The sequence below is a fragment of the Lissotriton vulgaris genome, chromosome 9 (assembly GCF_964263255.1).
Source record: "Lissotriton vulgaris chromosome 9, aLisVul1.2, whole genome shotgun sequence".
NCBI lineage: Eukaryota > Metazoa > Chordata > Amphibia > Caudata > Salamandridae > Lissotriton > Lissotriton vulgaris.
Window position 1 is genome coordinate 1212925379 of NC_141697.1, and position 20380 is coordinate 1212945758.

A 20380-nucleotide genomic window follows, 5' to 3' on the forward strand; every position below is an offset into this window, starting at 1 on the left:
TAAGTGGTGTGGTGTTTGGGAGGGGGTCTACGCTACCTTCTAGATACCTCACACGAGTCCTCGGACGACCTTTAAATGGCGTCGAGTTTATTGGGGCCCCCGTCAAGTCAAGGGAAATTGGTAAATGCACTTGAGGTACGCCTCTGTGCGGTCGCCCCTCACAAGTGAGGGGGATATGTCTGGTTTAGGGATCTTGACACCGGTTACGACCTTGCCGTTGGCCCTTAAACGTTAGGATGTACAATTTCAATTTAAAGTAAAGTTTTGTAGGATGTTAGTTCGGCTAGGTGAACCTCTGTATTAGAGTATATGTTAAGGTTAGCCAAACATCGCAAATGTGGAAATGAAATTGTACATTAATATGAAACTGTTATTTTAACGTTTTTAATTTTGTTTCATATTTTAATAAATACGGCCGGGAGGGTCACTCCCTCCCGTCTTCCAAAAGTTCAGAATGTTTCCGGTTTCCCATCCTTGGGGATTGTGTTGAGAGGGGGTGGCGGGTATCTCAGCCATATTTCTCATACCGCCTCTCTTTATTGTAGTTTTACCTCTGAGGAAACCTAAGTACTCTCTGATCACACCCTATCCTCCTCTACTGTATTTATACCACTGGGAATTTTAAATATCTCTCTCATATCTTTCCTTTTCCTCTCTAGACAACTTTAGTATTTAAATATCTGTATCTTATTTTGAGTATTTCAATTGTCTTAATACTCTTTACATATGCACTGTATTTATACCCCTATTGCATTTACATGTCTAGAACCATATCTCACCTCTTTCCCCTCCCCATCTATTGTATTAATAGCCATGGAATCTTTAGAGCCATTAAATATCCTCTCTTCTCTATTACATTTATAGCCCTGGGCTATGTAAACATGCCTTTTAAATCCTCCCTCCTTTTGTAGCAGTTATACCCCAGAGGTATTTAAATCTCTATATAATGTCTCCACAGTGTTATACCCCTGGACTTTTAAGAAAGCTTCTCTGGCAACAGGGGAGCCACCAGACAACCGCCCCCCTGGCTGTGCAAATGGTTGAACCTCCTGGTGATCCCAGCACTTAATGCACATACCGCTATCAACAGATTTTGGGGTGCAGAGATGGTGGTGTGCACCTAAAGACAAGTATGCAGCATTGTTCACAAAAGAGATCTTACCTTCAGTCAGTCTCTCACGCCCTCACTCCGAATGACTTTTTACTCACCCGCCCAGTTGCTTATTGACTTGCTCACTCATATTTCTACTCGCTCCCATTAATTCATTCACACACTCACCAAATGCTTATTCCCTCACTTGCTAACAACCTGGGGCCTAGTCACAATCTTCATTGGTAGTAACTTTAGCAGTGCTACAATAGTACTACTCATGTACTTTAAAATGGTATTCACTGTGTGGAGGTCTACGCTTCTCCTATCATCATTCTGAATGCGGAGATCTCACCATATGTACGTCTACATCTTAGCAATAAATGTAAGAAAGGCAGTGTGCAGTGGCTAGAAAATGAGGAATACTCACTGCAAAATAGGAGGAGCTAAGAAAGGAGTAAGAAGGGGTTTTGGAAGGAACATGCATCCACCCACAAAAGAGTAAGCCTATTCTTATTCACAAACTGCACTTCTATAGTTACAGCAGCCAGAAAAGACTGAATATATATATATATATATATATATATATATATATATATATATATATATATATATATATATATATATATATATATATATATACATATATATATACACACACATAGTAGGTATATATAGTTAGAATTTTTTCCCTATGGGACTTTTGAAAATTCTATGTCTAATAACTTTGGCGTTTGTGGACGGAATCGGCTGAAATTTTCAGGAAAATGGCACATTTTGTTTCTGAGCAGCCCCTGAAAATTTGGTGGGGTTTCGTCAAGGGGGGGCTGAGAAAAAAGGGGGGTCCCAAAACGCGTTTTTTGCATTGAGTTTTCCATAGGGCGGTTGGACTCACTTTTAGCTCGAACGGCTGAATGGATTTGCACGAAACTTGGCAAAATTGTAGGGACTGTTAGCCCGATGTGCCTTTGCTAGGTCTCAATATATGTGCTCCAGTAGTTTTTGAGAAATTAACGTTCAAACCAAGAAATATATCTGTAACAGCGCTCTGGGCAGCGATCCGGTCCGCTTACTTTTCGCTTATCGGAACTTTGCGCGCAGAAAGCTGATTGGCTCTCCGGTGTCTGTCAACATTCTAAACAGTCCGGAGCGGACGCCATCTTGTCTCTCGGTAGGATCGAGAGAGAAGAAGAGGTGGAAAACGAAGGGGGAATTTAATGAAAGGGGGCAAGGTATCCCCCTCTTGACCCCCTAGGAATGTTGTTGGGGTTATTAAAGGGTCCCGTGGGGAAAATAAAAAAAAAATGATTTTTCACGGTAGAAGCGCGGCCGCGAAGTGGTAGCGAAACGGGAATTCGCCATTTTGTGCTTCGTAAATTAAATTACTAGTTATAAGTGGGTGCGGGAGACGTATCCTAATCCCCTATGTTTCCTGAGGGTGGGTGAGGAGGCTGATATATGTTGATACATCTCTTCCAGCGGCTGTGCGTGAGCTTTTTTTTTTTTTTGCTGCGTGACAGTCCGGAGCGGCCGCCATCTTGTCTCTCGGTAGGATCGAGAGAGAAGAAAAGGTGAAAAACTAAGGGGGAATTTAATGAAAGGGGGCAAGGTATCCCCCTCTTGACCCCCTAGGAATGTTGTTGGGGTTATTAAAGGGTCCCGTGGGGAAAATAAAAAAAAAATGATTTTTCACGGTAGAAGCGCTTCACGGGCCGCGAACTGGGCCGCAAACTGGTAGCGAAACGGGAATTCGCCATTTTGTGCTTCGTTAATTAAAGTACTAGGTATAAGGGGGTGCGGGAGACATATCCTAATCCCCTATGTTTCCTGAGGGTGGCTGAGGAGGCTGATATATGTTGATATATCTCTTCCAGCGGCTGCGCCATCTTGCCTTTTTTCGAATGCCACAATTTTGTCGTGCACGGCAGCCATTTTAGATGCCAGGCTGGTCCCAGGCTATCACCTACCCCTGCGGATGTAGTTTATGGCCCCAGCTGTAGAGAATTCAGACATGCCAATCCTCCTGATTCAGGCGTGTGAGTACTGATTTCAGTGCTAGTCTCCCGCCTCCCGATTTCTGCAAGCAAAAACCCGGGGGCATATTACGAACAACTAGCGATAATTTTTGTCTATAACTTGTTTAGAGACAAAAATTATCGCCGCACATCGGCGATTTTTATCGCAGATAAACCTTGCTATTATTGCAGAAAAGTCAGCGATATTCATGTATTATCGACCTAATGCTCTTAGCCATGTTATCCACCTCCCATTGGATAACATGGCTAAGAACTGCTCAGGGCAGGTGTTAGATTTTGGAGATATTCGCGCTTAGCGCGAATATCTCCAAAAGTTGGTAATAGAAGGTAGCGATGTTAGGGACTGTTTCCAGTCGCTAACATCTTGGCACGCCACTTTGCATGTCATTAGTGATAAGTATCACTGACATGCAAAGCCGGGCCCAAGATGGTCGCTATCTCCTTTTAGGTGTCACTAACTGGTGTTAGCGACAGCTTGATAATAGGGAAATAATTTTATCTCCGCTTTCATGGTTTTTAAAGCCAAAAAAGCGGAGATAAACCCCCTTGATAATATGCCCCACGATTCCTTGGGGGTTTCAGCTGACAGGGCTTGGTATTGTGTTACATGGTAATTTTTCCATGAAACGTCAGAGGGTCGATGTAGGGGTTCTAGAAGAGGTGATAAACCATTTAAGCCTCATGAACAAGCGCATGGTCTTTTAAAGATTTGTGAAGTACTCGGGGCGGCGGTGTGTGTGTGCCCTCTTTCAGGAGCGGGCGGGGGGGCACTGCCAGCAACTTGCCAGGTCAGGTAGTGTTCAACACGTGCATCACCCTTTCTCTGCCTGCTATTGCGCTCCATGCTTCGGAAAGGTAAGAAAAAGAACGTGCATTTGAGTTTGAAATGTCCGATCCTGCAGCAGCACACTTCCAAAGCCCACACATGACAATAACCCGATTCAAGGCCCCATTCACCCGTTTTTCAAAAAATAGATAACACTCCAACAAATTAAGGTTATAAAACTTTATTAACTTTTAACGATAATGAACAGAACAAAAACTAAAAACATTTAAACATTTATTAACACAAAAAGCAACAATGGTTAGAAGCTGTCTTTTGTGCGAATAGTCCCAAGGCAGCACAACGTGCAGAGTTCTGGACGGCACCCAGGTGATGTCGCCTGGGTGCCGCACTGGTTTAGGGATCCTACAATGCTGCTCCGAAAATTGGCGTGGGGCGTCCCGGGTGGGGCGGGGGGAGGCCTCGTCAGTAGCGGTCTGTTGTGCGAATAGTCCCAAGGCAGCACAACGTGCAGAGTTCTGGACGGCACCCAGGTGATGTCGCCTGGGTGCCGCACTGGTTTAGGGATCCTACAATGCAGCACAGAAAAACAGTGTGGGGCGTCCCGGGTGGTGCGGGGGGAGGCCTCGTCAGTAGCGGTCTGTGTCCAGTGTCACATGGCTGACACAACATGTACGACAGGCACCCAGGTGATGTCCAGTAAACTGCCGCACTGGTTTTGGTATCCTACAATGCTGCTCCGAAAATTGGCGTGCGGCGGCCCGGGGGGGGGGGGGGGGGGGGAGGCGGCGTGAACGGGCCTCCCCAGGTGGCGGCCATCTAGCTGAGTTGCGCTCGCTCTTGCGGCCACAGCGTCTCGCTCACCATGTTGTGGAGTTGCTCCCACTCTTGCAGTGCAGCGATAGGCGGCTGCCACATGGCTGTCAAAATGGCGGACGGCTCTTCGGTTTTGGGCCTGGTCCACTGAAATGGCCCTGGGACACCTTGGAAGTCGGACGCTTGCCTGCTAGGGCTTGGGCTCCATTCTCGAAAAGCGTCCCCTCAGCCGTGAAGATTGTATAAAAGTCTTGGGGGCCCCCGACTCCCGCAGGCTTCCGGTGGGGAGCGGCTGCCATGATTGCTCGCGGAATGACCACGACGGAGCCACGAGATGGTGGTGCTCTCATGCTGACGCCAGCTTCAGTCTGAATGATCCAGAAACAAGGTGGGGCTTTCATCGTTTGGGAAAAAAAAATGTTCTAAACCAATGAAAAGTGTTATTTTTAGGTCATATGACCAAGCCTTCCATCTTTAGGAAACCAAAAGTAAAATGAACCAATGAAAAGTTTTATAAACAAGTCACATGACCTGTTATGCGACATAGGGCTACAAAAAGCGTAGAAAATCCGTTGGCACGTGAGGTGGCGTCAGTAGCGGACCGATGTGCGAATAGGCCGAAGGCAGCACAACGCGCCGAGATCCGGATGGCACCGAGGTGGTGTCCAGCAAATTGCCGCACTGGTGTGGCCATCCTACAATGCTGCGCCGAAAGACGGCGTGTCCAGCTGAGTTGCGGTCACTGTTGCGGTACAGTGACTCGAACGCGCCGAGATGCGGATGGCACCGAGGTGGTGTCCAGCAAATTGCCGCACTGGTGTGGCCATCCTACAATGCTGCGCCGAAAGACGGCGTGTCCAGCTGAATTGCGGTCACTGTTGCGGTACAGTGACTCGAACGCGCCGAGATCCGGATGGCGCCGAGGTGGTGTCCAGCAAATTGCCGTACTGGTGTGGCCATCCTACAATGCTGCGCCGAAAGACGGCGTGTTCAGCTGAGTTCCGGTCACTCTTCCGGCACAGTGACTCGAACGCGCTGAGATCCGGATGGCACCGAGGTGGTGTCCAGCAAGTGGCTGCACTGGTGTGGCCATCCTACAATGATGCGCCGGAAGTCGGCGTGGGGTGCCCCGTTGGCTTATGAGGTGATGTCAGTAGTGGACTGATGTGTGAATAGGTCGGAACCAGCACAAGGCGCCAAGATCCGAATGGCAAGTCCTGGATGTTGAGTGCCTCAGTTGAGATTTCTGAGCAGTGCTTGTAGAACTGTCTGAAGCTTATTTGCACCTGCTGCAGCTTCACTAGGTCCGGCGGAACTTGTTGCCTTTTCCTTTCTGCTTCTTTTCCTACAATGCGTTTCTTCTGAAGACACGACCAGGTCCCTGAATGTGTGCAGGGGGACGCTATTGAATGAATGAACGCGCCGAGATCTGGATGGCACCGAGGTGGTGTCCAGCAAATTGCCGCACTGGTGTGGCCATCCTACAATGCTGCGCCGAAAGTCGGCGTGGGGTGCCCCGTTGGTTTATGAGGTGATGTCAGTAGCGGACCGATGTGTGAATAGGTCGGAACCAGCACAAGGCGCCCTGCACTGTTGAGCCTTTTTCAATGTCTGTTTTTTGTTCTTTCCCCTCCATCAAAAACAAAACAAAAATACAAGGCGCCAAGATCCGAATGGCAAGTCCTGGATGTTGAGTGCCTCAGTTGAGAGTTCTGAGCAGTGCTTGTAAGACTGTCTGAAGCTTATTTGCACCTGCTGCAGCTTCACTAGGTCCGGCGGAACTTTTTTCCTTTTCCTTTCTGCTTCTTTTCCTACAATGCGTTTCATCTGAAGACACGACCAGGTCCCTGAATGTGTGCAGGGGGACGCTATTGATTGAATGAAAATGGCGGCTTGACACAAAGCTGACTCAAGCGTTACTGTTGGTGCTATACAGACAAAAATTGGTTTTCAGTTTGTACATTCTTCAGGTTTTTTTTTCCATCCAAGTCTGATTGAGAGTTTGTAGAAAAATGGCTTCAGATTTTCCACATACTACTCTTCAACATTCTTCCTAAATGTAACAATGTGAAACTCACTAGGAGAACGGCTGTTTCTGTTTCCTTTCAAAATGCTGCCACCAATATTTTCTGAATGGAAGACACCATCTTGTAACATAAAGGGCCGAAAGGGGTTCTGGTCTGGCCGATGGTTGGTGGAGACATTTTGACTATATCTTGGACCTGCCCGGCCTCGCCCAAAATGGCGCCGGTATAAATGGGACTCGTAACTCTTTGCCCGCAAATGTATATCTAGAAAATGTTATTGTAAGTGGCCCTGTCGTATTTTAATTACAAAATGTACGTCCACCGATTCCGCAACTGTTAGACACCTTTGTTCTTGTCACCTAATGGCCCGCTCGTTACGTTCTTCTACAGTGTAAATGTCTCCTCATCATATACGATTTGAGTTTGCTCCGTGGCCGGCCCACGTGGTTATAGGCCCGTATTTGTATACTGACATTTTCACAATAAAGGTTTTTAAAACAAAACACGGTAGTAGTATTTTCATTTGTAAAGTTTTTACTTTTAGTGACTGTTTTCGAATCAGTAAAAGGCAAGTGAAATAAAGCAGTCCAATTACATGACGGATAAAAGGTATAATATGTAGGAACGCAGTAAAGATAAATGGTCAAGGGCAGTTGTGTTTTTCATGTCTGCAACATAAAGTGATCGATAAGAATCTGATAATCAGGCGTATCGGCGACTAAGACAGCAGGCCGAATCTCTTTTACTCAACGGCTCCGTCATGGAAGGAAGAAACGCCCTTTTTCTCGAAAAAGGAATATATTTTACTTGCAAGACAGTTGTAAATTTTCCGGGAAAGTACATTAGCCTGGAATATTATAACATATGTTTGAAAAAAAAATATTGTTCGAAAATAATAAAAAGCGTAATTTTTAGGTCATATGACCAAGCTTTTCATCATTAAATTAACAAAAGTAAAATGAACCAATGAAAAGTTTTATTAACAAGTCACATGACCTGTTATGCTTACGTTACGCGCTGCGCGCCGCGCCTCGGATCACTTCCGGGTGCGCTAACGCGGCGTGTCATAAAACGCATTACGCGACAACGTAGGTCAAGAATATAGTCTAAATGTCTCCACCAACCAGCGTTCAGAACACAACCCCTTTCAGCAGTCCAAAAAGTTCTGTTAAATGACAACAGAGGGGACAGGCAACAAGAACCATCAGTCAAAGAGGGGAGGGCAAGTTCTTCTCTTCCGGGTCATGTTGGGGCGCTACCGGAACTGATCGAATTGGTAGTCTACAGTGTTTCTGGATGTTTCAGACTAAAGCTGGCGTCAGCATGAGACCACTACCATCTCGTAGCTCCGTCGTGGCCATTCCACGAGCAATCATGGCAGCCGCTCCCCACCAGAAGCCTGCGGGAGTCGGAGGCCCCCAAGACTTTTGTAGAATCTTCACGGCTGAGGGGACGCTTTTCGAGAATGGGACCCAAGCCCTAGCAGACAAGCGTCCGAGTTCCAAGGTGTCCCAGGGCCATTTTAGTGGACCAGGCCCAAAACCGAAGAGCCGGCCGCCATTTTGAGAGTCCTGTGGCAGCCGCCTATCGCTGCACCGCAAGAGCGGGCGCATCTCAACTACATGGTGAGCGAGACGCTGTAGTCGCAAGAGCGGGCGGAAAACAGCTGAATGGCGGAAGAGGCACAGTGTAGCAAAAGCGGGCGGAATGGCAACTAAAACGATAAAGGGGCGCCTCACTACAGCTTGTCTTCAGGTCAAACGGATTGTGGGACAAGGTCCAGAATTGAAGAGTCATCAAAAGGCAAAAAGTACCGCCGGACCCCGGGAGCCGGCCGCCTATGTCGGGGGCGATCTCAGGCTACACCAGTGCTATAAGACTTGGGGAGGGTGTCGGAGCCAAGCGTCTTCTCCGAGTCCATGGCCATCACAGCGCCCCTCAGGGGCCTCCGTCAAGCTGTTTAGGAAGGTAACATATCACATTGTTTTCTAATGCAGTCAGGTCCACAAACGACACTCACTTACTTTGAGAATAGTGAAGCTAAAGTAGGTGGAAATAAGCTTCAGACAGTGTTACAAGCGCTGCTCAGAACTCTTAACTATGGCACCCAACATCCAGAACTTATGCTATTTGAGAATGGTAGTGACATCGAAGCATCTCAGGGACCAAAACCATTAACGTACTTTCACGTATGAAAATCTTACTTGGGGAGGGGGCAGGAGCGAAGCGCCCCCTCCCAGTCAGCGCCACCACACCGTATGTTGAAAATCTGAAGCCATCGTTCTACAAAGTCAACCAAACTTGGATTGAAAAATCTAGAAAAATGTACAAACTGAAAACCAGTTTTGGTCTGCATAGCATCAGTAACAACGCTTGAGTCAGCTTTGTGTCAAGCCGCCATTTTGATTCAACAAAGCACAGGCATTGAAAAAGGCTGAAATTCAGAACTCTAAACTATGGCACCCAACATCCAGGAGCTTGCTATCCGGATCTTGGAGCCTTGTGCTGTTTTCGATCTATTCACACATCGGTCCACTACTGACATCATCTTATAAACCAACGTTATGTAAATAGTTTTTTAATAAAATGTTTTACCCTGTTTCTTTGCTGGTGTGTTGTCTATATTTTTAATATTTGCATAGGGTTTGTCATTATTTTGTGCGGGATGGGTGATGGAGCCGAGCTGTCTTGCAGCCCTCATGGTGTGGAGCTCAGTTCATCTCACTATTTTCGTATTTCTCAAGAAGGGTTGTTCCTAATATTTCTATTTTAGCGAGGTCAAAAAGAGATCCAATTAGTGGCCTACTGATTTTGCTCGATTACTTTTATTTTTTTACACGATTTTTCACTATCTGCAAAGACTAAACAGAGTATTGCGACTTTGTGCTTGTTTGTAAATAGAGAATGATCCAAAGAGAACCAATTCTAAAACAGTAAATGCTTGGACAACAATCAATCAAATGGAGAGACAAGGAGGTACGACGGATTACAACGGGGGTAAAGGCCTGCGTTAACTACCCTTCTGTATCTGCAAAGAGAGAGTACTACTAAGGCAAAAGAGGGGAGGGGGGGGCAGCGTTCAAAGCACATCAGCGTGCATAAATACGAAAATGTTTTTATCTATCACGTACTTGACATTTTAAAGCTTTTCATATTTGCTATTAAAAAACCAATGAAATTCACAGAAAAAACCATAGGTTATAGTGGATATATAGTTAGGAATTTGCATTTACAAAACCTTGAAAATTCAATGAAAAAACCATAGGTTATAGGCCATATATAGTTAGGAATTAGCATTTACAAAACCTTATTTTACTCGCATAAAACCATTGAAATTCCATATATAGTTAGCTAACTATAAGCGCTAACTATATATCGCGCACCCGCAATCCACTGCTGATGATGTCACATATTACATCATTCATGACATGGTCAGTGACATCACTGATGACATCACTGATGACATCTCAAATGACATCACTGATGACAACTCAAATGATATCAATGATGACATCTCAAATGACATCACTGATGACATCACTTATGACAACTCAAATGACATCACTGATGACATCTCATTTGTCATCACTGATCACATCACTCATGTGATAATACAATGAACCTCTTCAGACTCTAATATAACCTTACATACACTCAGTATAAACAGACACTCACAGACTGTCACTCATCCATGGAGTTACTCACACACCTAGTCAGTCATGCAAAGAATCAATCACACCTCCATTTCCTCAACTATACAGTTATACACATCTTACTTATTCAAACATATAATAACACATATTTACTCTCTTATATAATCCCTGATACAAGCTCACAGTGATCGATACAGCCACTCACACATTCACTGGCTCTTATGTTCAGTTATTTATATATCTCAACTCTCACATGTATTGTGTTTTACATACGTACTTACTTGCACATGTAGCAATGAGAAATCCATTCACTCACCAACACACCCATGCACAGTCAACCGCCCATATAGCTGTTTCCACATGCACTCTTGAACTCATACTCCTAGTGAATCAACTGCTTACACATCTATGCACAGAGTCACGCACCTCCCAGCCACCCACACACACACTCAGCCTCCCATTCAAATATTTGGGCAACCAATCAATAACCCATATGGCCACTCTTATAGCTACTGATCAACACATGCAGCAGCTTACACAACAACAAACATACTGATGCACGAATTAAGACAGTTTAGTCACTAACCCATGTACTCAGTGAGACACATTTAATCACTCACTCATACAGTCAGTCATGCACCTACTAAATTCTTCATCCAGACACTTATACATCCACTCATTCTTCAATATGTGAAACATATTTAAACTTTACAGACACATACAATCACTGGTTGTTTTGATCAGTGATGTCATCAGTGATGTCACTGACCATGTCATGAATGATGTAATATGTGACATCATCAGCAGTGGATTGCGGGTGCGCGATATATAGTTAGCGCTTATAGTTAGCTAACTATATATGGAATTTCAATGGTTTTATGCGAGTAAAATAAGGTTTTGTAAATGCTAATTCCTAACTATATATGGCCTATAACCTATGGTTTTTCATTGAATTTTCAAGGTTTTGTAAATGCAAATTCCTAACTATATATCCACTATAACCTATGGTTTTTTCTGTGAATATATATATATATATATATATATATATATAGAGAGAGAGATACATATATAAAACCATCTGGGGTTACTTAGTATAGAAAACAAACTTACCGCTAGCCCTGGTACTCCTGGGGGTCCCTGTGGTCCCTGGGGTGGACAAAGAATAAATATGAAAAATTATAGTGTTACGAAGCATGCCAAGAAATACACTACTGCTGACAGTGACCTAATATAACAAAAAATCAAACATTACACAGAGTGCAACAGGAACTACCTCTGGGTTTGTTGGCTCAGTGGACTAATGTATCCACATCAGGGATCTGTGTTTGACCTGACGGTCACAGATTCAAATCCTGGTGAACCCATTCAGAATTTCATCCTTCCGAGGTTAATAAAATGATTACCAATTAGTCGAGTAATAAAAAACATCGATCATTCAGTGCCAAGATGCCCAAAGGTGTGCTTCACAAATACACATATTAGGTTATGTAATTGTTACCTACAAAAAGAGGATAACGTAGTATAATATCACTTATCAAAAATTTGTCACAATAATTCCTACATATCATAGGGATGGAGAAAGCCCATTGGCCTCAATTAAGACCTCAGTGGATGGTGGTAATAGCCTTCTACTGCCAAGGTCCCACCATGCTTTTGGGTTGCTAGCAAGAGAATCACACAATTCCTGCTTTGATTGGGCGGTGCATGCTCACTTCTGGAAAGGAATTCCAGGGGATTGCAAAGATCTCCATCACTCGTGTTTCCTTGGATTCGCCCATGCCTAGTTGCAAAATGCCAGCAAATTATACATCTAGGGAATGCAATGAATAGTGGCCACCAGCATTGGGTGTTGTCTGGAGGGCATGTAAGACCACCATGCAGAACAGGAACATCAGCATGGTGGTGGGTGTACCACCACGGTTGTATGTCACAATACTGAGCACAAAAACTGAGAAGTTAAGTGTATATTTGTAAGAGCAGATTTTCTATTCATAACTCACCATCTACATACTTTGAAGATATATATCAACAAGTTACATATATGTGGATTAAAGTATAGAAAGAGGCATGACTCTTTGTCAGATAGATACTTCTGCTTGCTGTATTCCACTGGACACCTCTGTGGGATAGGGCTACCCTCAAAACTTGATGAGGGCATGGGAGAAGTGGTTTCTCCCTTTGTTAATGAAAAAAATATAAGTTATAATTTGATTTGCTAAGCCCGTACACATGCAGAGGTGCATCATGTATAAAATAAGCTCACTTTAAAACTGTGACTATCAAGGATTCCTAAGAGTTATCTTGGATTTTTGGATTCGCCAAAAATAATGAAAATTCTAATTAACAACATCCACACCCACCCACCCACACACACACAAAATACTTACCACAATACCAGGTGGCCCAGTGGGACCTGGGAGCCCAACATTGCCTTGAGGACCTGGTGGACCCTAGAAATAAATTGAGATAACAAACTTATAATGAAATACATGCAATTTGCCATTTGTAGTATCAATTTTTAATAACGTTTAGGCAGGTGTGCTCAAACTTCCGCTCTGTTGTTTGCTGGACTGCACCAGCTGTCTCATTCCAGATGAAAGCTGCATGTGCACGGAATCTTCAAGTGTCAATTGAGGCTTACTTGAAACCTAGTACACGTTCGTCAAGCCTTTTCAGACCACAGTGATCTGGTTGGTACAAACGTCTGTACCTTTCCCTTAAGATAACGGTGGCAACCACTGAAATTCTTTATGGACTAGGCAAATCAATTTACTTTTAAACCTAGGGACTGATGGTAGCCAACATAATGGAGTTTACTAGGCACTCAAGAAAAAACACATTGGCCCATATTTGTAGCATTACACCTGATTTTCAAAATGCCTTTTTGAAATCATGTTACATTTTAACTGACTTTGTTATGCCCACATTTGTGCAGCAAATCTACTCATTTGAGTCTCCTACGTTCTACAAAGTGATAATGTATATCATTGATTTTAAATTACCTATATAACTATATTTTAGCCACAACAGACCTAACTCACATAACTTGAATTTCAAAACTCCTTGAATACACTGTAAAAAATATTTAATTTTTTGTAACTGTATAAGTTCATTGTATTCCAAATAAAACTACACTCATTTAATCTACTCAAATGTGGACATGTTTCAAAGTATTAAGGTTTTTTCATCTATTCTGCAGATATTTATACAATACATAGACGTGTTTTTAAACTTAGGCAACCCACTAACAAGATTAAATAGATTTTCTGGTCATATACTTTTTAAGAGGCTTAGTTTTTGTAGTGCGCAAAAATGGCAGTCTTTAGAAAATAACAGAAATATGCAAAATGTTAGGACAGCACAACAACACTAGAAATGTTGTTTCCATTTTGTCGAAAAAGTACCAACACTGAGATAGTTCTTTTATCCTTAATAGATTCCCTACGCTATTTTTCAATCTCTCTCGGGAAAACAAGTTAAATTAAAACTAATATACCTCATTACAAGCTATTGTAACTTATCTGAAATGACAAAACGCCAATGTGTGGCAAACAGATCTACATAATAAAATCTGCCCTTGCATGAAGAGTGACTGTGCTTCATGCCATCCTTATATCAGAAAAATATATTTTCTGCAATTAGGCATACCTCCAATGTCACATCAGGCCAAAGCTTGATGATTTGCACTGATAAAGAACACATATATTTTAAACATATATATAATATGTAATTTGGAGAGAAGACCAAGACACCATGTAGGAATGTATATGTAATACATCTGTAGCAGTGGGAAGAATTAAAGGCTTTTATTGGTGCAACATGATATCCGCCAGATCTCTGCGGTCCTTTCCCTAAATATTTCAAATACTAACCCCACTATAAAGTCAAAGTAAAGGAAAGGTCTGATAAATTGTACTTAATGGCTTGCTCTAATCACTGACCATCAATAAACCAGAAAGTACCTAATTTATTTTCCAAAAACTATACATTGGTTTTAGATATGCTCTTATGTTTGTAGGACATGAAAGTCTATGCAAACCTACTGCTAATCTATCGCTCAAAAAAGGTTTGTCTGCAAATGTCATATCTCTCAAATATATATGGACTATTTGTGGTGAAAAGCTTGTGACTTGTTTCAATTTCAGATATAAAACAGCTATATAAAATATAATAGGGGCCAATTACATATGTATGCAAATTATAATTCCACCAGCATAAATAGGTGAAACATAGCAGTTTGCTAATCCGTTATATTACACATTTAGTTTAATAACAATTTTTCAGTTTTTGCAGGAGCAAAGTATATTTCCTGTTAAAAAAACATTTGTGATGCAAAACATCACCCACTGAAATAATCTTTAAACTGAGTGTTCTTGTTTGTTGTTGTTTTTCCTTTTAGCAAAATGTTTTGTAAAATATACATTTTTTGGAAAGTCAATGTTCAGCTTCTTCTCCAATTTTATGGGGTTTCTATCTAGTTTCTAGTCCCACAACTTTCCACACATCTCTGCTTTTGCCCATTTTCAGACTTTGAGCAGAAAATCTCTGTATGTATTAAGAAACCCTTCTACAAATGGTCAGTTTAATCCTTAGTCATTTTGACTAATATGATCAAACACCATGATTCAATTGATGAAACTATTTACTTGAAACAACCTCTTTGAGAATGTTTATATATTTTCTAGGACTCCTATTATGTAAATTATTTTATTATAGAAGAACCCTTTATCATATTTATTAAACACACATATTGGAAATTGGTAGATATAATCTTCATTCTTATAATTGAGCCCCAATTTTTGATGAAGGTATGACCATGAAATGATCACATTGAAATCAGCAGCAGAAATTGATACAATTTGATCAACAAGCATCATTACTAAAATTGTTAACAATTACACTGTAGGATCAGAAAGGTACAATTCAGAATGCAGCACTTTCGAGTGCTACATCCTGAACTGCTTGGAGGTTACTTATAGGTTCATATGTTGTGTTTTTTTTAGCTGCATCAAATTGGGAGGTAATTCTGAATCTATTGCTTTAAAATGATCCATCTCACAAAAACAAATAGGCAATAATCAATATGAAGAGATAAGCATCTGAAAGAGGAATGCTTTAAGACCCCTGTTTACTTACTCTTGTACTTGGTCCAGGTTCACCTTGGTTCCCCTGCAGAATGAAAATTCAGAGTTTATCTTTTGAACAATTACTGAATACAGATTGTTTTTACTTTGATGTTCCACAGCCTTGTAAAGTGTATCACTTTGCTTGCCAACTTGGCCACAGAACAGATGTCTGAGACATATAATCTTAAAACAAGGCTCTCTTGATTTTAGTGCTGACATCCTACTGTAATACATGTTCTGCTCAACTAACTACAGCAAAATTATTCTCACAATATCTATTTGGTGTTAGTATTGACGAGTACCACTTGTCAATGTGTCTTGGTAGAAGTTATGTCCCTGGCGTTGCTTTAAGGAAACAAAGATCATTATTAAATCCTTAACAAAGATGAGACCAGCACATGGAGAAAGTAGACTGGTGACATTAAACATTAGATTGATGGAAAACAAACAGAATGTATTTGACATATGCTGGTGCCCACAAACTTGATCAACAGAGAAGAGAGAAACAAGATTGTAATGCACTTTGCATTTATATTTTACACTCATTTAACAATGTCCTTTAGGCTGATGGTGGGTATATAAATGGAAAATGTACACACTCACAAAATGCTGCAAAATTCTGACTACATTGGGGAGCACAACACTATTTCTAGCTTAGGTAGAATCAAGGGCTAGAAGTTCACACATCCATTCACAAACCAGGATGTGCTGTTTGCACATCGGCTGGTTTGCGAATGGGTTTCCAATTTGTGGTGCAGCCGGTAAGGCTACATTGTATATTTTCCATTTGCAGTGTGGGGGAGGTCGCAAAAGGACCTGCTTAATGAATACTAGTTAGGCATGCCACACACTGTGACCCTTTTGTGATTTTTTTTAATAGCATTTTATGTTCATTTAAGATACTGGAACTGCTTTTAAGAACAATGTTTCCCTTTTGGGAAAACATCAGGGGGAAGGGTGGTTGTGAGCAGTGGCCCCCTGTTCTACTGGCTCCTTCTCCCACAGTTGTCAATAGTATTCCCTTATGGGACAGCTTCACCTGTGGATCAGTTCCCATCACCCACCTGGGGGTTTCTATATGATCAATGGTGTGTGATGGCAATTGTGGACTCTAACTATTGATGCATGCTCTTCCGCATCATAAATTGGAGGGGGCGCCCCTTTACTGCTCCTCTGATTGTAATGTGAAACCGGTCACAAAGGCCCTTTTACAATTCAGAATGACTTGTCTGACACATAAAGGAGCTTTGCGTACATTGTAAAAAGCTATGTTTTACAGTTTCAAACCATATGATTTGTGAACCACAGGGTTTGCAATCACAAAAGCCTAGGTGTGTCTGACCCCAAATGCCTGATCTCTGCAGTCTAATGTTAATTAAATACCTTTATTCCTGTAGGTCCCTGCGCACCTGTGGGTCCTGCAAGGCCCTGGAAAGGAGAACAGAGTAATGTTATCTTACAAACTCTTATAATATATCAAACATGATAGTTCAAGCCAGTGTTTGCATATATACCTATTACAGTACAATTGGAGTGTGTTAGAGGATGGATGTGGAGAAATGGATAGATGGGGCTTTTAATTTCACTTTTCTATCTTTATTCCAAATGTTCTTCTTATTTTCCCTCTCCTTTCCACCTTCTCTTTCTGTTTCTTCTTCCTACTTAGCCCATTCCTTCTCTCACACATTTCATTGCTTCTTAGTCATCCATGTGCCACTGCCCTTCATCCTTCGCTTTCTCTGCCTCTTCTATCTGCCTGCCTTCTAGCCACCCTCCCTGTCAATCCTTCCTGCCTTTTGCCCTCCTTTCCTGAGATTCTTTTTGGTCTCCTTCCTTTCTCACTTCACCCCTTCCTCATTTTTGCTCATTTTCTTCCATTCATTTTCACTCTGATCCTTCCTTTCTCATGGTACCTCACTCTTATCTTCTCCCCCTTACTTCTACGGTCCTACTTTTCATACCTGCCTCATTTCTTCCATACTTCTCTATATATACATGTGTGTGTGTATATATATATATATCTATATATCGATATGCGCTACCTTGCTGATATATATCTATATATATATATTAGCCATAGAGTTCCAACATAAAAGTCATGTTAAACACTAGTCAAAGAGCATAATAATTCATTTTACATCAATTAAATCTGATAATTATAAAAATTAAACCTAGAATACATTGGATCTAATCTACAGTCCACTCCCATACTCAATTAGTGTCCACACAGCCCTGACATATTCCACCCACACTTGCACAATTTACCATCTCAAATACAGATTTTAAGTAAATGACTGCACCTTGTTTCTACGTAATTGTATCCAGTACAAGACCGGTCTTAATGCAGCTAGATCGAAGATAACGATGACCGCTAACTCCCGCTATAGAGCTAGACGTGTAGTACCTGGGCCCAGCTTCAACAATGACCTCAAAAAGTTATTTTCCACCACTTGTAGCTCATTTAAATGACCGTACCCCCATAACTCTGCTCCATATATTGCAGCAGCCACCACTTTCTACTTCCCAGTTAGCTCCTATCCTTTTTATTTGCTTTTCCTTCTCCTTCCCATGAACATCAGCTCATTGGGTTACCTGAGCCTTTGCCACTCCGCTTTTAACAGTCTCTGTCCTAACTTTGAATATACTGCTCACGCCACCCTCCATCTTCATTAGAGAGTGTGATAGTAATGCCCCATTCTCCGCATCGGGGTAAGCTGTATCAACATAAACATGACCAATACTTACAGGTGGGCCTGGTGCACCTGGTTCCCCGGTAGTGCCCTGGATTTAAAACAAGCAAGAAAGAAGTTAAAGCTCAGCCTTTGCATCATCAAGCTCCTGCACCTACTCTTAGCAAAGTTGGGAAGCAGCTTGAGGAGAGTTTGAAGATGAACTGAGTGTGGTCCACAGTGGACATCTTAAAGCACACTGCTGTTGACACTCCTGCTTCAACATGAGTTGACAATGCATATACATGTGTTAAAGGAAGAGTGAGGAGTGAGTAGTAACTGTGGGATAATCTCAGCACTTCCCAAATTATTGATATAATCAGTTCATGTGTCCGTAACTCAAAGTCAATGTTTATGGGAGATAGCAGCATGGGCCTACGCCATCATCAAAGCATCATGCAAGAAGCAGTGGTGCATCAGCCTGGCTCGTCACAGTTGAAGTCTCTGTTATGATTCAGTTATGGTTGTGACAGCACACTATTCCTATGAGACATTGATGGTTTAATTTGCAGACTATGTTATGACCCACTCATGGTTCTGTGTCAACACTATGTTATGCTGAGAGAAAGTTCTGACAGCACATTGTCTTATAGCACAGTGATGGTTCTGGTTTTACACTGGCTTATGACACTACGGGGCATATTTATGAGCCCCTTGACGTCACTCTTCCACCTCGCGATGCCCAAATGTAAAATGTTAAATGAGATTTATGCGTTGCTTCAGAAATCTTGAGTAATGTCCTGCAATGCAAATCACTGCGTTGCATCACTCTTCCCCAGGGAGGCGTTTCCATAGGCACTGCATGGGTTCCCTTTGCAACATCGCTGGATTTTGAAGCATTCTCATATTTACAAGAAGTGGTAGACCTGGGAATGCGCCAAAAAGATGCGCATCCCAGGAGAGCTATTGAAACACCGGGTCATTAACTCCACATCATAGAACCTCCCTTCCATTACATGCAGGTCCTGCTTCACCAAAGAGTCCCCAGTGTGCGGCCCAACGAGCGAATGATTCATAACAACGGTGCTGTCGCTCGTTCCATTGGAGTCCGACTCCTAGAACAGCTTGGATGATCCGTAGGCCACTTTAAACCCAGCACATCTGTCAGTGATGCCTTCGGACAAATAAATTAGGCCTCAATCTTATGGAATGATTACAATGCACATACGTCTTGGGTATCGATTCTTATATATGTTATAGAGAGTTTAATGGAATCCCTACGAAGGCCTTCAGGGTTAGTATGAATTAAAGGTGGTTTATTGGTGTTGGGTTAACATTATGACTCGTGCACTGGGGGCCCGATTCACAGAACTAATTTAAGACAAAATCCTTAACTTACTACTTTTGGTATTCACAGAAGTTAGGATTACGTCTTAAGTCAAATTTAAGACAAAATCCTAACTTCTGTGAATACCATAAGTAGTAAGTTTAGGATTTTGCCCTAAGTTAGTTCTGTGAATCAGCCCCTATGATATCAAATCTATCACTACACAGGTTAAAAGTTATAGATCTGCAAATTGTCATTGCGGCCTTCCCCACAATGCAGTGCACCAAGATACTGCAAGAGAGAGCTTGAGGAATAGATGTAATTACCTCTGGATTAATTCAAGTATTGATTCAATTAAAGTCACTAGGAATAGGACTTTCAGTAAAATTGCCACCTAACCACTGGTAATTGAACAAGAATGTCAATATGACATAGAGGAACCAACCCAACCTCCAGAGAAAAAATAAATTACTACTGACCGTGCTGGGTTTGTCTTTCTGACCATGATGGATTTCCAATAGAGGAGGCCTGGCTCATGGGCAAATCAGGAAATGTGTGTCTCTAAATGGCAAGTTGGGGTGGGGCACAGCCTGGCATGTGCAGGACCCTGCTTCAGCCACCCATGCAACCCTTTTCTAGGCTTTAGGCTAGCAAGGCACCTCTCAATTTCGCTCTGAGCAAGTCGGCATCTGCACTTCAGATCTGTGTGGCATGCCCTACAATCATCCTCTCACCCAAATCACACCATCATTGGCTCATGCAAAATAATTATTCAAAAAATCAACAGCAATTTCAAAACAATGTTAAATGGCACCCCAGAACCACTGCATGCAAAGAGTAAGTGAAGGGAGA

At 42.3% G+C, this 20380-nt stretch overlaps 1 protein-coding gene across 1 annotated transcript in view; it reads right to left on the reverse strand.

The window, feature by feature from the left end:
* LOC147693060 (uncharacterized) overlaps positions 1-20380 on the reverse strand; it is a 294395-nt gene that overhangs the window by 107727 nt on the left and 166288 nt on the right. Inside the window, exons 39-43 of the mRNA XM_086939574.1 lie at positions 18278-18313; positions 16916-16960; positions 15543-15575; positions 12794-12856; positions 11517-11552 (exon numbers count right to left, since the gene is read on the reverse strand). Of these exons, the coding sequence (XP_086795700.1) occupies positions 11517-11552; positions 12794-12856; positions 15543-15575; positions 16916-16960; positions 18278-18313 (213 nt within the window). The remainder of the gene's footprint in view (positions 1-11516; positions 11553-12793; positions 12857-15542; positions 15576-16915; positions 16961-18277; positions 18314-20380) is intronic.